Source organism: Orcinus orca, chromosome 1 (genome assembly GCF_937001465.1).
Source record: "Orcinus orca chromosome 1, mOrcOrc1.1, whole genome shotgun sequence".
Classification (NCBI taxonomy): Eukaryota; Metazoa; Chordata; class Mammalia; order Artiodactyla; family Delphinidae; genus Orcinus; species Orcinus orca.
This window is the reverse complement of record NC_064559.1, coordinates 164,579,036-164,598,205: the sequence shown is the minus strand read 5'-3', so window position 1 is coordinate 164,598,205 and position 19,170 is coordinate 164,579,036. Positions and strand designations below refer to the sequence as shown.

At 43.3% G+C, this 19,170-nt stretch overlaps 1 protein-coding gene across 5 annotated transcripts in view; it reads right to left on the bottom strand.

The window, feature by feature from the left end:
* Positions 1-19,170, bottom strand: part of DAB1 (DAB adaptor protein 1) — a 1,168,936-nt gene that overhangs the window by 138,018 nt on the left and 1,011,748 nt on the right. For all 5 annotated transcript variants that reach the window (XM_049698834.1, XM_049698708.1, XM_049698781.1 and 2 more), the window contains one exon: positions 5,794-5,933. In XM_049698834.1, coding sequence (XP_049554791.1) covers positions 5,794-5,933 — 140 coding nt within the window. The remainder of the gene's footprint in view (positions 1-5,793; positions 5,934-19,170) is intronic.

The window sequence follows — 19,170 nt, the reverse complement described above, 5'->3', positions numbered from 1 at the left end:
ACACATTTTGTATGTTCTTCTACCATTTTTCCAATCATTCCTGAGCTTTCAAGGAAAGTGCCTACCAAGTGCATTCCACTTCTTAAAAATCTGTTTCCCCAAATTTTTTGTAAACTGAAGATATGTGTATGAGTCAATTAGAAGGTAGGTGTCACAAAAGGTAGGTATATTACGCTGCTCACGGCTCTCTTCCTCGTACCCAGGACAGTCCCTGGACTGTCCCTGAAGGTCAGGAGACACTCAGGAAATTATTGTTACATGAATGTGCTATCAAGAGTCCTCGCCAAAGTTGATATTATGCAAGTTAAGAGTAAAGACACTTGCTTTTTTTTTTTTTTGCGGTACGCGGGCCTCTCACTGCTGTGGCCTCTCCCGTTGCGGAGCACAGGCTCCGGACACGCAGGCTCAGCGGCCATGGCTCATGGGCCCAGCCGCTCCGCGGCATGTGGGATCCTCCCGGACCGGGGCACGAACCCGTGTCCCCTGCATCGGCAGGCGGACTCTCAACCACTGCGCCACCAGGGAAGCCCCAAGAAGAGTAGCTTTAATGTCCCCATCTCCAAGATGGTCCTAACAACCCCCAGCTCTTAGAATTACCACAACATCAAATTGTGCTAATTCCCAGCACACAGTGATGCTGACCAGGTGGCTATCAAAGAACTCCCTGGCAGAAGGTGGCTGCAGATAAAGAGGGATGGGAGGAGCCAGCGTGCATGTTTCAGGAGCACTTCTGCTTGGGGCTGCTGATGTACAGCTTCCCAGGACAAATGCAAGAGAGAAGGATGATCCACATGGTGTGATCCTTGGGGAAATAAAACTCCGGTTTCATCAGGCATGTTGAGAGACAGGACCCTGAGTTAAGCCCTGAAAACCTGCATGAAGTCGAAGCAAGCCTGCCACCAGACAGCACACTGCAAGGGCTCACCTCCCCACAGACGATTCAGTGCTGTTATGTAGCACTGACAAAGGGCCAAGGGACAGGGCTGGCTGGGGAATCGGAAGATATGGAGGTAGGTGTCTTTTGGGGTTTCTGTGCCTAATATTAGCCACCTGACCTACAAAGTCACTGCTGGCCCCCTGGAAATGAAGGAGTCAGATGTTTTCTTGGGTACCTACCAAATGGTAGGAGTTCTCTTACACGTCATATAATTCAGCCCATCCCACATTCCTGGGAAGGAAAAATCATCTCCCTTATTTTACAAATGACCAAACATAAGATCGGGGGGCCAAGTGAACACCCCAAACCTCAAGGAACTACGAAGACATATAGAGGGAATTCAAACAGTGACCTTTCGGATTCCAGTGTTAGGGCTGCTTCTATTATAACCCTCTGGAAGGGCTCTTTGGGGAGGCATGGATGAAAAAAAGGTGGAACCACCAGCTTCCAAACTCAGTAGTGAAGGAGAACTCTAAAATGAGAATACTTCTTATTTCCTAAGAGTGAAGCGTGCACATACCGCACCTAGCATGGGGTGCAGCATGCAAGGAGAGCTCAGCAAATGACTGTGACCATCACCTCTAATACTAATACTGATTCTACGAAGCAATGCCATGTGCTGGGCACTGTATGGAGTGACTGATGCGGGTGTCCCTAAGGGAGTTACACAGAGGCAGCATCTTGCTGGAGGATTTTATACACAGGGAAGGGGTCAGGCACGCCAGCCAGGGTTGATAGCCTGCCCTGTCCAGCTCAGGGGTTGCCGTGAGAATCCAATAAGATGATGCACAGGAAAGGACTCTGAGAAACCTCACCCAGCAGGGTGTATGCACACAATGGGATGACTGTGATCTCCAGGGAACACGTCAAGCAGGTGTGCAACCTGAATGGCTGAAAACCTAGAATGCTATTCCAGAAAGCTCCATGAACTAAACCTGGTCTCCAATCTCAGCCCTACTGGTTATCAGTTGTAGATCTTTGGGGGAAAACTCATCCTAGGTTTCACTTTTCCGAGGTAAGAAGGAGAATACAGATATCCTCCTCTGCCCTGCTGTGTGCCCAGAGACTGGCCCCTGTGGTCTGCATTGCCAGGTCCTCTGAGCTTCCTGCCCTCTGGATGCCACCCAGGAAGGCACAGACGGGAGACCAGAGGGTGGAAGGAGAGAGGTCAGGGTATTTCATCCAGCCTCCTTCCCATCCTTGTTCTATAATCTCACTTGGCGAGGGAAGGGACTTTGTCCGCAATCTCGCCCTCCCTGAGTTCCAGTAAATAGATCTCATCCTAGGATGGTAACAGCTTCCCACTGTTTTTAGTTTCCAGTGCCTCACCAGCTCTTGTTTGCTACCTTAACCTTGCCTAACCTTTGTATGTCGCTCCTGCCTTAAAGTATCCTCATCTGACCTAGTCGGGCTGGGTGTTTCTTACAGGACCCTGACTAACAGATTTACTTAGGGCTCTGTAATCAGCCCATCTCTCCCATAGCTTCAACCACCACCATGTTGCCCGATACCTCTGAAAGTTGACTGCTTTGGAAGTCAATGATGTGGGGCTATGTAGCTTACTGGTAGGAGCTTAAACTCTAGTTGGGGAACCAGGATAGATTCAACGCAGATACAAAACAGAATAGAACGAGGTACTCAACTATATCTTATCCAACACTGGGCATCTGGAGACACAGGCTTGAATTCTGGGCTTATCCCAGATGAAATGAAGGTTCTGGGGCAAATCCTATAACTTCCGTGAGCCTCAGATTTTTTATTGACAAAACAGGGAAGCTAATAGCTACCTCATAAGAGCGAAAGAGATAATATACGTAAAAGTGCGTTGTTGACTAAATTAAAATACAATGACAATGAGGCTTCGCTGGTGGACAGGCAATGGCTCACTCATACTCACATTATGAATCCCCTCTTAAATCTCTATAATCCAAGAGAAAACTCTCTAAAACAGGAAGAGGCACCAGCTTCAGAAAGCCTAGCAAAGAAAAACAGATTAAAAAAATTTTTTTCTCCTATGGCCTGACATGAACAAGTGGGCCTTTTGCAAGGCTAACAGGCGTTTTGTACTTCTTTGTCTTTCCTTCCTGGGCAAGTGGCCAAATGGAGAATCGATCGTTTATGTTTCTGTGTTTCTTAAAGAAACACTACGGGGAGCAGAAATGTCAACATTCTGCTCTGCAACTTGCAAATAACGAAAGACGATTGTCTGGGAACCAAGAACCGTCAACAAGTTCAGAGCATTTGACGGGAGCGTGTTATGGTTGGACCAACTCTCCAGGGCTTTGGGGACCTCACAGTTATAAGGGGTGACAGATGGGGTACTTCACTGCAGGTAACACCCCCACCACCACCACACACACACGCCAAGGTCGGCAATCCTGGCCAGGCCTGGTACAGCTAGCCTGGCCCAGTGTTAATCCTGAGGGAGAACTTCAGGGCACACAGGCCAACTCCTGTCTCACATACGCTGAGACCTCCATGCTTCTATGAAAGCAGCTGTCAGTGAGGTGCTCTGTGACCCACGCCTGGTGAACGCTATCTACCAGGATGCTGGGGGAAGATGCACCAGCCTCTTTCTTGTTCTCAGCAGACTTGTGGCTCTGGGTGAGAACCAGGCCACCGGAGAGTTTCTTGATGTCTTTCAATTAATATTTGTCGAAAGCAAATCTCCATTTGCCTGGCCTCATACTCAGTAAGGAGCAACTTCAGCAAGAATCAAGATGCAGGCCTTTATCCCCATTCTTGACTAGGGTCTTCTTGGCTCAGTCTTTCTGGGTTCTCTCTCTGCAATCTACCCACTGGTAGAGAGGTTGTGTTCTGGTCTGATCTCATGCGTGAATCACAGTCCTGCTCTGGGGCAGAGCAGGGGTCACGGTGGGTGAACATGGAACGCTGAAGTTATCCAACTACCCCACAAACCAAGTGGAATGGCCTGTCTCTTTCAAGGATGCCCTGTGGCTGTGTATCTACGTCACATCCTCCAGACCAGCATTTATCAGTCATGAAGCTGGAATTTAGAATTCTTCCTGTTGGACTCCTTTGTGTATTTATCACTCAGACTTGAACTTGGCAGAAGAAGGGGGCTCACTCCTGGACTGTCCTAAAATCTTACAATATTGCTTAATTATTATTATTATTTTAATATTTATTTATTTGGTTGCATCAGGTCTTAGTTGTTGCGGCATGCAAACTCTTAGTTGCGGCATGCACGTGGGATCTAGTTCCCTGACCGGGGATCAAACCCGGGCCCCCTGCATTGGGAGCGTGGAGTCTTATCCACTGCACCACCAGGGAAGTCCCGCTTAATTACTTTTTATAAAAGGATACATTAACCTCTTCCAAGGAGACAATCTGTGAACTCATGATTTTAATGTCTTCTATACCTTTTTCTAGTATGCCTTGTAGTAGATTCATAACTATTAAAGTTTGCTGTGTAACAGCTAAAAAAAAAAAAAAGAAAGTAATGATACACAGTTTAGAAAATTAAGAGTTTTTAAAAAGAATGATTCCTACAGCCATACTACAGGGAGTCTTAGCATCTAATATACATGTTAAACTATTGAGAAAATGTGTACAGTATAAAAAAAATTAATACCTGTGCTTTATTAAGCATCTATCAAAGAAAAGACAATGTAGAGGGTGTTTTATAGATATTGTCTCATTTAATATTAGTAGGCACTTGGCCAGCCTTCTTTTCTTTTTTCTTTCCTTTTCTTTTCTTCCCTTTTTCTTACATTAAAAAAAATTACATTGACCAAGTTGTATCCTCAGGGACTATTAGAAGATAAGAAAAAATGCTCATGATATATTATTAGGGAGAAAGAAAACAATATATGAAACTATAAATAGTAATTCCAATTACACTACATATATGTGTATGGTTCATATACATATACACAAATGTATATAAAAATACAAAGAGAGAGTGTTAGTTACACACAAAAATGCTGATACTGATTTTTCTTTTTGTGGTGGGATTGTGGATAAGTTTAATTTTCCCTCATACTTTTCTGTACTTTCAAAATTTTTACAATGAGCATTTTTTGAATTCTATAATCAGGAAAATAATTAAATTATAGGTCTTAAATGCATAAGATAGCTTGTAAACTTCTTGCTAAATCATCTGTTTTTCTAATATTTTATATTACTTTTTAAAAAAAGAGACACAGACTACATGGAGACCAGAATCTGGGAACAATGTTCAATTTTGTATGTTTTTAAAGGCTATTTAATAACATAATTGTCTTATTTTGCATGTTAAAATTCTTCTCAATTTCTTTCTTAGTTTTCTCAATGAAAAGCCTTCTTTAAAGCATTTAAAAATCATCAATCTCTTCGTGATACCGCCAAATGTCAATATCTAGTTATATATCACTTTTTATAACATTTTCCCTTTAAAGTATTTGGGGGACATTGATAGAAATTTCAAGAATGAATAAAATCAGCTTTTTTATTAATATATCATCTTTTACCATATTCATCATATGGTGAAATATATAAAATTTATTCAAAAATCAAGTAGAAAATTTATAAAATCTGAGTGACAGCACAATTTGATGATTCTGTACTTTTATTTTTGCAGGCATCGCACAGTGAAGATACAATTGAATAACATGTGATATGCTCAAAAACTGTTCAACAGGGGCTAGCAAAATACCTCCACATAGGAGATGCTCAACAAACATTTGCTAAATGATTGACATGTCCTCCCAATAAATAAATGCAGTGAGTCTTCAGTGTACCAAGTAATATACCAGTATATGAATAAAAAAATGTTTACCAGAATGACTGTAATCATTTCTTCCTCTTGGTCATATCAAACCCACACTATTTAAATTAAAATGCTTGCGCAGTACCTTGAGTTTCATCATGGAGTCTTGGCATAACTTGTCTCCCCGAGCTGCGGAAACCTCATCAATCCCGATCAGTTTGGCCTTGTACCGGACCCCTTCACCTTTAAACCTCTTTATCAAAGTGGCTTCACTGCGATCCTGACCTAGAAAGAGAGAAATGCAGGATTCAGATAAGTAGGTGTTCAGGCCCCATTGGCTTTAACTATCCACAGCTCCGAGACTGGTTCTCTGGTTCACCTACATGCTATGAAAGGCAAATCATTAGACCACGGACAAAAGAATGGTAAGACTCCTGTATGCAAATTCTGGCTCTATCCTTTTAAATCCTCAGGCAAATTACACAGTTCTCTCTGAGACTCCATTTTCTCAGGGAGAAAAAAAAAAAAAAAAAAGAGTTAAAAATAACCAATCCCAAAGGGGCATTAAGATAAATAAACATGATGACACGTATAAAGTAGCCAATACGGATTTTGATACACACTAGGTCATCAACAAACGATCATCACCCACTAGGAGTTTATGTCTGACATTCTTGTTAGAATAGTATTAGCCCTGAGCCTCTCCGGCATTTCCAGCATTTAATATGACTTTGGCCCGGGTCCAAGACCCTCCTTACACCCAATTCCATGGGCTGTTTTACAGTGAGACTCCAGAGTAATTGCTTTGTATCAAGCAGTGACTCGGGGGCAATTATCAAAAAATGATTTCACAATGTCTCTTCTGTTAACTCATGCGTGTACAGAAAGAGGCTTCCATACTTCTTCGTACGGTGCGCCCACACCTCGTAACAGCTTTCTCAATCATTATTAGCATAATATTTTGCCGAGACACATCAACCAGAAGTTCAAACACATCCACATAAAATGAAGACAATAAAGTTACTGTGAACTGAGCACATCTTTCTTGTGAGATGTTTCATAAACTTTACCCCCTCTTCACAACGACTCAACCATATCCATTTCCCGGATGACAAAGATGAAGGTCACAGAGTTCAAATAGCTTGTCCATGTTCATATAGTTAGAAAAAAAAGAAGAAAGAATACATAGGAATTCACATCTCTAACTTCGGCAAACTCCCATCAAAGGAGTCACAGGTTGGGACATTGCTTATGTGGTTCTTAAAACCTGGAATGCCCTAAGGCTTCTGATATTCACCTCCTGGAATATCATTAACTTCAACTTCTGATACCTCCTCTATCATGCCTTCTTTCATCAGTCTGACACTTAGATATGAGGACATTGGAGATAATTCAGCCCATTTCTTCTCTCCACATGATGGACAAACTGAGGCCTTTCCATTATGTGGGGTTGAGAATTATTTGAGGACACACCTAAAATAGAAAAAAAAAAAAACAACAGCAATAGCTAACCATCATATAATGCTTTCCTATTGACGAAACATGGCTTGCATTTCATTCATTTATTCATTCATCCCTTACCGAGCATCGCTTCTGTGCCAGATGCTATTACTCACTGGCAACAGATGAATGAGACAAAGTCTATGCCCCTAGAGGCTCAAGTTTTTGATGACTGCAAACAAAAATGTGTAGTGCACTCTGCTAGATGTGTAAGAAGGTATAAGCTTTAGAGCCAGACATCCTCATTTCAAATCACGGCTCTCTCACTTGTAAGCCAACTAAACTATCTGCTAAGCCTCTGTTTCCTTAACTGTTGAATGAAGATTAAATATCTACTTTAAGAGTTATTATGAATAGTAACTTAAATAAGATAGTATGTGCAAAGCATGGATTCACATGGTAAGTTTTCTATAAATGGTAGTTGCTGCCCCTGTTATCAGCTCAGTAAAAGAAGCACATAGAAGATACAAAGCTGAGGACAGGAAAACACAAAAGAAGGACGTCTGCATAGTTAGGCCTGGAACTGTCGTCCCCAAATCCCATTTGGTATTTTTTCTACCGCATCCTTGCTGACTTTTAGCATATTAAACTTCTTGAATTACTTTCCATAAGGCAAATATAACACATGGATGATTCGTCTGAATGTGTAATCAATGGAAAAATTAAGTCTCCGGGATCAGTGAGGGCAGATGTCAGAGACTAAGGCTAACAGCAAAGAGAAGAACATTTGCCTGATATACCCTATATGTACAGACATCTAGCTGTGAGCACCACAGGTCACCTCTCCCTGCATTATTATGCAAGATTTGGTAGGAGTGGCCTATGGTTTGATCTATTTCTTGGGAAGGTTATCTTACTCTACCTTATTCTATCGCAAATACCATCTCTGCCTCTTCAATTCCTGACACTATTTCAGTCGCTAATAGCATCCCTTTCACTAATTGGAACTTCCTCCAAAGTTTAAGTATAATAACAATACCAGGTAGGATTTATCATGTCCTGTACAAAGCTCATTATATGCACCAACTTGTTTAGCCCTGGAAATAATCCTAGAGGTAGGTACTATTACTTAGGTTTTATAGACAAGGATCTATATTGAAGGTTTGAGAGGCCAAGTAATTTGTCCAAACTCACTGAGTGGGACCTGAACCCAGATTTGCCTGATGCCTGATGCTTGTGTTCTGTGTCTTCAAGCCTGTTCTCTTAACCACGATGATTAACTGCTTCTCATCTATTCGACTTCCCTGTGAAGCCCCATCTAAACTTCTACCAAAACTCACCTGGCCCAAATCTGTTGATATTTAATACACTGGCAGCATTAAAACTCCATTGCAGAGATGGCTTGAAAACGGAAGAAACAGCTTCCAGCCTCCAGGTCATGTCCGAAAAATGTCCATAAGTCAGATACAAAGACAGCCTTAAGAAACATTTGTCAGGGCACAGAGCTCTGTTGAGGAGCATGCTTCATAAGAGGAAGCAGAGCTAGATCAGGTGAATGAGGGCAGAGATTAATAAGAAAATATTAGGTCATTTAGAGGAAAGTAGAGAGCCCAATTTAGATTAGGACCCAGGGCCAAGCTAATTTGTATGAAGGGCACTTATGCAGTAGATAATCCGGTTTCTCATTAAATGCTCCACCATTAAAAGGGTCATTTTTCATGAGCACATCTTGAGCAAGGTCTCAAATATATAAGTTAAGAAATAAATAACAGAGATCAGAGCCATAACACTGTTCCTTCAGAGGCACATACGACTTGAGAGTGTGAGGGAGAGTGTCAATCTTCATGCATCCTAAGTTATCATGAATCCCCAGCCTATTTTGCTGAAAGCACCACTGACCCTCTGCTTCAGGATGGACAGAGAAAGGTCATGTATTTAAGGAAAATCATCTATTATCGAGCATTTACGATACCAGTCATTGTGCCAAGAGTTTTACATGCAATGTCTTATTTAATCCTCACATCTGCTCTTTGAGTTAGTCTCTGTCATGAGCCCTATTTTTATAGAAGATGACACCAATGCCCAAAGCCAAGGGCATCGCCTGAATTTTTTTAGATAACAGTTTTATTGAGATTTAATTCCCATACCATTCAATTCCCTCTTTTAAAGTGTACAATTCAGTCGTTTTAGTATATTCATAGAGTTATACAACCATCACTGCTAGCTAATTTCATAACATTTTCATCAACCCAGAAAGAAACCCTGTACACATTAGTAGTTATTCCCCATCTTCCCCGAGCCCACCAGCCCTAGGCAACCACTAATCTACTTTCTGTCTCTATAGACTTGCCTGTTCTGGAGGCAAACTACATTTCATATAAATGGGATCATACAATAGGTGGTCCTTTGTGACTGGCTTCCTTCACTTAGCATCACATTTTCAAGATCATTCCATTTAATAGCATGTATCAGTACTTTGTCTTTTTCTTTCTGAATAATATTCCATTGTATGGATATACCATAACAGCTGATGGACATGTAACAGTTTCTATTTCTTTGCCATTAAGAATAGTGCTACAATGAACATTTCTGTACCAGTTTTTACATAGCCATATTTCTTCAATTCTCTTAGGATTACACCTAGAAGAGAAATTGCTGGGTCATATGGTACCTCTGTTTAACTTTTTGAAGAACTGTCAAGCTGTTTTTCCAAAGTGGCTCCAACAGTTTAGAATCCCACAAGCAAAGTATGAGGGTTCCAGTTTCTCCACCAGCTGTTCTTGCTACATCTCTTATTGTCTTTTTTTTTTTTTTTAACTTTAGCCATCCTAGTAGGTGTTTAGTGAAATCTCCTCATTGTTGCAGTTTGCATTTTCCTCAGGACTAATGATACAGAGCATCTTTTCATGTGCTCATTGCCCACGTGCTTATCTTCTTTGGAGAAATGTCTATTCAAATATGACAGCCTGAATTTGAACCCAGGTCTCAAGCAAAATGTCATGCTTTTACCCATTAGGCTATGGGGTCTCCTGTGACTTGTCATAGCACTTACTACTTCTCGCTTTGTGTCACAGCTATTTGGATAGATGTCTGATGGAGCCTACAGTAAACTGGCAGATAGCTTTCTCTTAAGGCAAGTACATCACAAGCGCACACACCTCGCCTGATCTTCTCATCCCATGTCCCATTTAATCCTCCAGGGTTACTGAAAGGAGGCACTGCCATCATTGTATGGATAAAGACACTAAAGCCAGAGAGGCAACTAAAGTTATTTCAAGCTGAGCTGTGAACAGAGCTTCATCCTGTCGTACACTGAGGCCTGAGCTCCTCCACTGGGCGGCATGAGCTCTGGATTCAGAGGACCTGAGTTCAAGTGCCACCTCTCCCACCCCGCCCCTAATCGTGTTGCCTTAGGTAAGTTCCTTTACATGTCTTCCACAGCATCTTTCTCTGTTCAGTGCAGATAAGAACAGTTGCTCCCACATAGGGTCATTGTTTAGGTCAAAGAAATGACACACAGACAGCATGTAGGAGTGACAGGCAAACAGTAAGAGCTAGTCAGTGTTGGCCATTGTTATCTAGGTGCTCATACTTCCAGTTTGTCTGGGACAGTCCCTGTTTATACCTTTTGTCCTGACGCTATTATTACTAGCACCCCTCATTACTCTCAAACGTATCCCAGTCTGGATGGTGAATTGTGTGGTCACCCTAATTATATTATCACCATCTTTACAATGCACCGCCTCAGTGTTCTTTGTGCAAGGCACTGTGCTAGCTTTCTGTGGTACCTAGGTAAGTGAAAAGTGTCTCTTCTCCTGTCTGGAAGCCACAATTCAGAAGGAGACACACATAGCTTTACAAAATATGACCAGGACTGTGAATGTCATATAGAGCCGAGGGGAGGAGGAATTGTTTTCTGTCTGGTGAGGAGAGGATTAGCAACAGCTGCAGAGTTGAGATGCCGTTTGAGGGAGGCTGGTGAAAAAGCAGGGATTCAACAGGTAGAGAAGTAAGGAAGCTGCTTTCTAGAGGAACGAAGATTATGGTAATATTCAGAGACAGTGAGTAATTAGGTTAGACTGAGTGTTTCTCAACCCTAACTATGTTTTAGAATCATCTAGGCAGCTTTTATAAATATCACTCCACAGATTTTGATTACATTGATTTGGGGTAAGCCTGAGACAATCGATGTGCTTGCAAAGTACTGTGTTCAAACACATGGCTTGAGTGATGCTGACAAAGGCTGGAGGGGTCTAATCAATGAAGGGCTTTGGAAGCCAAGCTAAAGCTTTTGGGCTTTGTTCTTTAGGCCACAGGAGCTATTTATGTTATGGTCTGTTGTGAGGATTAGATTAAAACAACAGTGTAGCAACATTTGGGGAAGTATAAAGCTCTCTAGTGAGGGCTTACTATAAGTTCTAAGGCGCTAAAGATACAGCAGTGACCAAAATATATAAATATCCCTCTAGTCGTGGAGCTTACATTCTAGTGGAAATGTCAATAGATTGCAAGTCATTTTCTAATTCTAGTTTAATGAAGAATCACCTGTTTAAAACACACACACACACACACACACCCCCCACACACACAAAAAACCACATTCCTAAATCCCACCCATTGAGATTCTGAGCCTAGTGGGAGGGACACAGTAGACTGAGTTGATTCAGACATTCGTAATTCTGGAAGCTCACCAGGAACAGCAAGTGGTCGAACAGCAACCTTTTTATGTAGAAAACTTCTTTGGAGGTGCTATTTCTCAAACTGCGTCCTCAGAATGAGAATTTCAAAACAAAGTTTTGATTTGGGGTTTTCAAATTGATAATAATATTTTAAACATGTTACCAGTTCACAAAGGATAAAAATCAGTAATAATAAAAGACATTACGCAGCAAAGGTATTTTCATAGAGTTTTCTTTGTTTTCTTAAAAGCCCAGGACTTTCTTTTTAAATGTTTCCAAGGGATCTCCTTAAGTGGGAGAAACACTGTTCAGTTGCATTTGTGGCTAGCTGGGTATACATGCCTGGGAGACAGGGAGGGCCTGAGGGGCACCACCTCATTAGTGCTTTCCTACTCACATCAGAGGAAAGGAGCCTAAGCGGAATGGTTTGAAGATTTCTGCCCTGGTGCACTGGCTTTACTAGGTTCCATAAACAAACAACAGTGATGAACAATCACTATAAGGGATGCTTTGTCGAGAATCTTAATCCAAAACTCTCCAAGTAATCTGAGAATTGATTTTTCAATATACCACTGATTGGAATTCCAAGGGAGGAAGAGACAGGGTTTATGACTGGAAACCACACGCCATGGAAGAAAAGCAGTAACTGGCTGGGAAGTAAGGAGGCCTGGATTCAGGTGTGGTCTCTGTTCCTATACCTTCACCTATGTGATTATGTGTAAGTCATTTACCCTCTTGAAGGCTCAGCCTCCCCATGTACCAATGAGCATTCATAGAGAGAAAATGCTCTCCAGAGATCTCTGAGAGCTAACCGTCTATGATGACATTTAAAACTAATATTTAGAGACTCTAACCATGGCCAGAACTGTATGCTGTGCTTTGTAGAGCTCAGCTTACTGTTAAGGCAATCGTATGTGGGTCCTATCCACATATTTTAGATCCAGAGCCAGAAATTCAGAGAGGTCATGTTGTTTAAATTGATTCACCTCGGTACGTACTAGAGCCAGGATTTAATCCCAGGTCTGCCTGAGTCCACAGAAGAAGGTCTCCAGGGCATTTTTCTTTCTTTTTTTTTTTTGTTTTTGTTTTTGTTTTAATCACATCTCTATCAGTAAAAGATTTTTGAGCATACAGCTCTAAAATAGGTATATTTCTGTATAACTAAAATGAACCTCCTTAAATATCCTGCAAGGCCCCCATAAATATGGTCCCTGTTGAACTCATCGACCTCATTTTGGACCACCCTCCCTTTTACTTTTCACATTCCCGCCACAGTGGCCTTCATCCAGATCCTCCAACAAGCCATGCTCTGAGCACACTGTGCTCTGCAGTTTTACACCTGTTGTTCTTTGGGCCTTGAAGCCACCACCCTTCCCTATCCTCCCCCCTCCTCTCCCCCCTCCCCTTCGACACCTGAGGTCTCAGCACAACGCCATGTGTCCAGGTGTCTCTATCCCAGAGGTCTACCTGGGACGTCCCCTCTGAGATGTGTCCACAGTATTCTCCTGATAATCCCCCTGCCTCCTTGCAACAAATTAATCTCATCTGTAATAATCCGTTTAAATTCCTCCTTCTCATTCCTCTGTAAGCTCCAGAAAGGCCTGGACTGCGTTAGATTTGTTAGCCAAGGTATCCCCGGAGCCTGGCATTTGCCTAACAAATAGACACATTTTCACTCAATTCACTCACAGCATCTATCACAGCACCAGGGCACCTCACTGACTTTGTCTTCATGCCTGTCTCCTCTACATGTTAGCTCCCTGAGGGTGGGGGCAGGGATTGATTCATCTGTGTTCTCTGAACCTAGCATGGTGCTTGGCAGAAAGTGGACCCACAGTTCCCAGCTGTACTGAATAATTCAATACATGAATGCATTTATTTATTTATTCAAAAGAGGCTAGTGGACTCCCAGAGTCTGGATCACACTGAGAAAGTGTACAGGGTCACTACAAACCCCTTCCGTACAGACTTTATCTCAAATCCACTCCATGAGTGTGATTCACTAAGTCTTCAAGGAATAGAAGTCCTAATGGGATAAAGTAAATATCACACCTGCAGTTAGTTCACTGTTGACTGCACTTCATCCCATTAGGGAAGAGCGGTTCTCAGCCTCATCACAACCTGCTCATCTCATAACCCGGGAAATAACTCTGAATTTAAATGGAGACAGTCCTCAGGGCACCGAGTAAACTCCCCATTTTGCAAAGGCTTCAAGGATGCTGTCAGGAAGAACACCATGTCCCTGTCTTGGAGCAGAAGGCACTGCCAGCGTGGAGGTCCCACACTGGGAGTGACCTTGCAGAAACTTCAACAAAAACAAGCCTCTCTGTCAGAAGTCAGGAGCCCAAAGAAGCAGGCAATTAGCATTTTTCATGACACTGAGGCAGAGAGCCCACAGAATCGACTGGAGTCGTAATCAGTAATCAGTCTCCCACTCCAGGCCGTTCACTAAAGATGGCTAATGGCCAAACAAAAGAGATTTCACACCCAAGACTGTTCTCTCTTTACCTCCCCCACTCATCCCAGATAATGAGCATGGCCACAGAAACCCACACAAGAGCCAAGATTGTTTTTTTCTAATGTGGACAGTCTGGCTGTGGATCCTTTTAATTCTTTTAACTTTTGACAGTTACAGTATTCTCCTGTCTAGTAGAGGTCAACATCAAGATATTTCTTATATCAAGCTGAGTATTCACTCCTCTTTTTTAGATACTTAAACGTCTAAGGAAGTGTCTTAGCTGAGGCTGTTGTAACAAAATACCACACACTGGGTGGCTTAAATGACAGGCACAGATTTTTCATAGTTCTGGAGCCTGTGAAGTCCAAGATCAAGGTGCTGGCAGATTTGGTTCTGGGTAAGGTCCCTCTTTCTGGCTTGCAGATGGCTGCCCTCTTGCTGTATCCTCACTTAGTGGAGAGAAAGCATGTGCGAGAGCTCTGATCTCTCTTCCTCTTCTTATAAGGGCACTAATCCCACCAAGGGGGCCCCACCCCATGACCTCATCTAACCCTAATTACCTCCTGAAGGCCCCACTTCCAATACCATCACATTGGCAGGTAGAGCTTCAGTACATGAATTTTAGAGGGTGTGGGGGGAGGAGACACAAACATTCAGTCTGTAACAGGGAGGCTAGAATGAGGAAGAAGGAAGAAAAGGCTGGATGATATCTGAAAACAAGGATGTCTGTCCCATTTCCACATACTGTCTTATTGAAAAGTCAGAACAACCTTGAAGGCAAAGACTGCATCCCATTCAGAGGAAGAGGGGACAGAAGCACAGGGAAGTAGGCTCAGCGGTACAAGGCCATGCTGCCAGTGAGGGGCGCGGTTGCCTAACGCTGCGGTCAGAGGCGCGGCAGTAGCTCTGGGGCCACCTGTGTGTGCGCGATTCCGGGAAAGGCGTTTAACTTTGAGTGTTAGATTCTCCATCTGTACAAAACTATAGTTATTTGCACTCCTCTCTAGGACAGTTAGAAGAATTACATGAGACAATACACATTTGGCTCTTAGCACACTCCCTGGCACGTGGCAGTCTTTCAGTAAATATTTACTGCATTCCTCCTCCCCAAATAATATATTTCACATTAAGCACCAGTGGCCCAAAGCTAACCATAGCAAAGTCATACTGCATTAGAAGTGATGGTCCCAGCTGTTTGGTAACTTTTTTTTTTTTTGGTTGCCTGGGAATAAGGGTGCAATTAGGAACAGGATGTTGCTTCCTGAAGGATAGAGGGAGATCACCTTATGAATTATTAACCCAGTACCCAAACTGAGACATCCTCCCTCCTTCTGCATATCTCTGAATTTACTAGGCCATCCATCTTGATGATAAGAAAATCTCAAAGAGGTTTCCCCCCACCCTCATCCCCCAGCCTAGCCAACATCATTCTATCCATTGCTGAGAGAGCTCTATTGTCTGTTAGGTTGTCCAATGTAAGAACAGATTGTGGGGGGAATTTCAGGGCCCAGGAGCAGAGATATCTTATTTTACTTAGAATTCTATCTTGCCGTTATCCAGGTGTTGATTTGCAATGGACAAGAAATTATGTATGCTGACTGTGTAGGGGAGAATGCTGATTTTTGTGTAATTAACTAGCTGGGTAGTGGGCAGAACAAGGGGAATGACACACTTAGGGGGCTGCTAAAAGGCACTTTTATGAACATGGTTGCTGTCATCATTGCTAAAAGGTAAACTAATTCAAAAGCTAAAATAATATTCAACCTATGACTCATACATACATTTTCTTTACAAGTTCTCCTCTCTGGTACTTCTGGAAAGAACTCTGTATAAAGGATATCTGGCATCCATGGGCACCTTTCTGTAGAAAACCAAGTCGTAAGATTCCAGAGATTCTAATGCGAGGGCCTGGCAATCTGCATTTTCCAAGTTTGGCCAATGATTCTGAGGCAGAGTCAGATTACGAACCACAGAAGTACAAGGCAGGATCCTTTGGTGACCCCACCTGTGACCCAATTCTTATGCTCGGACGGTTGGGCCTTCTTTCAATTTCCTAGTAGACAAAGGTCTATTAGTATTTACTTGGTTCTCCTTTTCTGCGAGCTGTTATTTAATTTTAAAAATCTATTATAAAAATTGTATGACATCATTAATAAGCTCAATAACAGAAGAAAACAACCATTGGCCACGTCATGCCACTCCAACAGACCCTTAGCCCAACAATTTCCTAGCACTGTCCTTTCAAACACCACTTTAAAGTTTCTGTGAAGGGAAACTGAAGAGACTACCATGCTAAGTAAGTGTGGGGTGTGCATCGTGCTCCATGTGGTGACGCCTGGTGCAGGAGAGCATGTTGAGGCAGGAAGGACCTAGGCCCGGGAATCCCCCTAGCTGGACTGTAAGCTCCTGGAGGGCTGGCATTGTCTTCTGTTGTCCTCTCTGTGCATCTCAAACAACTAGGACAGTGCCTGGCATTGAGTGGGTACTCAAGAAATATTTGCTGAAGAAGGAAGTATACTGAGTAAGGGAAAGTGCTCTCACTTTCCTTACCCAGAGTTTCCAACACCCTCCCCCAAACATGTAGACATAGTTTTTTCTAACTTTGGAAAGTCAAGTTTAAGTTTTCGTCACGGTGCCCAAAGTCTCAGGTGCTATTAAACAGGCTAGTGGCACTACGACCCCTAGCAACGTTACTCGAACACAAGTCAGGTATAATAGAAAAATAGCCAATCATACCTCCATGTAAGAGGAAGAAGCTGTGAGACAGAAAAAGGGAGAAACCTTCCAGTTTTAAGATTATAAAGACGTCTATAACCCTCCATTGCCGAGTCCTTCTGAAGTCTTCCATGAAGGCCTGGGAGCTTGGTATATCCTGCTAGCTTGGGCCTGCCGAGGACTTAACCAGCCTGGCTTCTAACCTGCAGCTCTCCTTGTTCACACTTGCTTACCGGGAGCCTGAGGATGGTACACACCATTCGCTTTCTCAGGTCTTTGTATGGCTGGGCTTGGGTCTTTTTCCTAGTGGCCAAGGGGCAGCGAAGGTAAAGCCAGAATGTGCTGCCACTAAGGGTGTAAGGGAATGCACCAGGTGTGCAATATTTTAGCTCATGTTGATGCCACAGTGCAAGGCACAGAATGGGCTTTAAACAATATATATGTTCCCCTTCATTGTCCTCTTATGCCTCACAACCTAGCATGACATGCACTATTAGTCCCTTCTTACAGATGGGAAAATTTAGGCTCCAAGAGGTAAAGACTGGCCCAAGACCACAGAGCTCAGAAAAGGCAGAGCCAGGAGTGCTGAAAAATCAATGGAGTTAATCCAAAGAAGTTTTAAGGCAAACAGGTAGATGCAGAGAACAGGGCAGTGGTTCCCAGAGGGGAAGGGGCTGGAGGGAGGGAAAAATGGATAAAGGGAATCAACTATATGGTGATGGATGGAAAGTTTTGGCGGTGAGCACACTGTAGCATATATAGAAGTACAATTATAATGTTGGATACATGAAACTTATATAATGTTATAAACCAATGTTACCCCAATAAGAAACTAAAAGAAAAACAAAAAAACAAATGCAAAAAAAAACCCAAAACAGAACAAAAGTTTTAAGGAAGAAAATGTGCAACTTGAGGCTGGGTAAGAAATAGGATTGCAGAAGGCAGGGGAAGGACAGGTCTGAATCCACAGTCATTGAGTTGATTTTTGTCTCTGTCATTTGCAACAGAAAGGGTCCTATTATGGTTGTGGTGCCGCGGGGATGAAGGCAAGACAGGATGACGCACATAAGGGTGGGGGAGCAGCAGGATGATGCAGGGGAAAGAACACAGTCCAGGAGAGACCTGGGTGCTCAGCTCTTTGTCATTCGGAGGCTCCTGGCCTGGCGCAAGTCATGTCATCTCTCCGCAAACGACACTAATAACGGTCCTCCTGCAGGATTACTGTAAGAACTCTATGCAAGCATATGTGTGAAGCACCCAACACAGCGGTACAGCTCCTGGACGGTATCATATGTTGACAATATTTTCACTTCCTTTTCTGTAAACTGCAGGCTACATGTGGTGTGTCTCCCAGACCCAGCTTTAGGTCTGAAGACTCACCCCCCAGCTGACATGCTGACCCAGGAAGGCTCTTGGGTGAGCTGCTGTCAGGGAACTCTCCTCCACCAAAGCGTCACCTCACCCAAGGCCATGTTCCCCTCGCCTCGCTTCCCACCGCCCCCTGAAGCTTGCATCCAATCAATAACTGGATTAGATGAGGCTGAGTATAAAAACCCAAGCCCCAAGCCTCAGTTGGGGACGACACTGAAGGCCACTCAGGAGCTCCCTGTGGAAGAGTGAGATCAGCTGGGGCCTCTGTTGCAGCTGCAGCAGGGTTCAACTCCCCCCTCTGCTCAGCCCTGCTACCCGTACTCCCCATCGGTGTTGATTCTGAAGGCACTTCCCCAATAAGCTTCCTATAGCAAATCTGCATCTCCACCCCTGGTTTCCTGGGAACTCGACGGAAGACAGTACAAAGTCAGTGCATTTGAGGGAGAGAGTTCTGATGGACGATAGAGAGGGGGTCTTGATGTGGAGAAGCAAGCTAGCACGTGCCTGCAATAATCCAAGAGTGACGGGAAGAGGGCTCGGGGGTGGGGGTGGGGTCGTGCCGAGTGCCCCAATGATGTAACCTGCTTTGATGTTCCATGACGCTAAGCCTAAGCAAGAAGGCAAATCCAGATCTAACGCTGTCTCACCAAATGCAACTCAAAGGCCTCTGGCAAAACTGTGGAGTGTTTGCCAGCCGTCGCGGGCAGCTGAGTCTGTCAGAGTGCACGGGGTGATCCTCACCGCCACCAGAACTGGGAGGTACAGTGGGTTTCCTTTTCGAAAGTTCACAACTTGTCTCCCTTTGGCAAATGCACATCATAGCAGATATTAGGCATCTACAAAGCCCTGGGAGCTGATG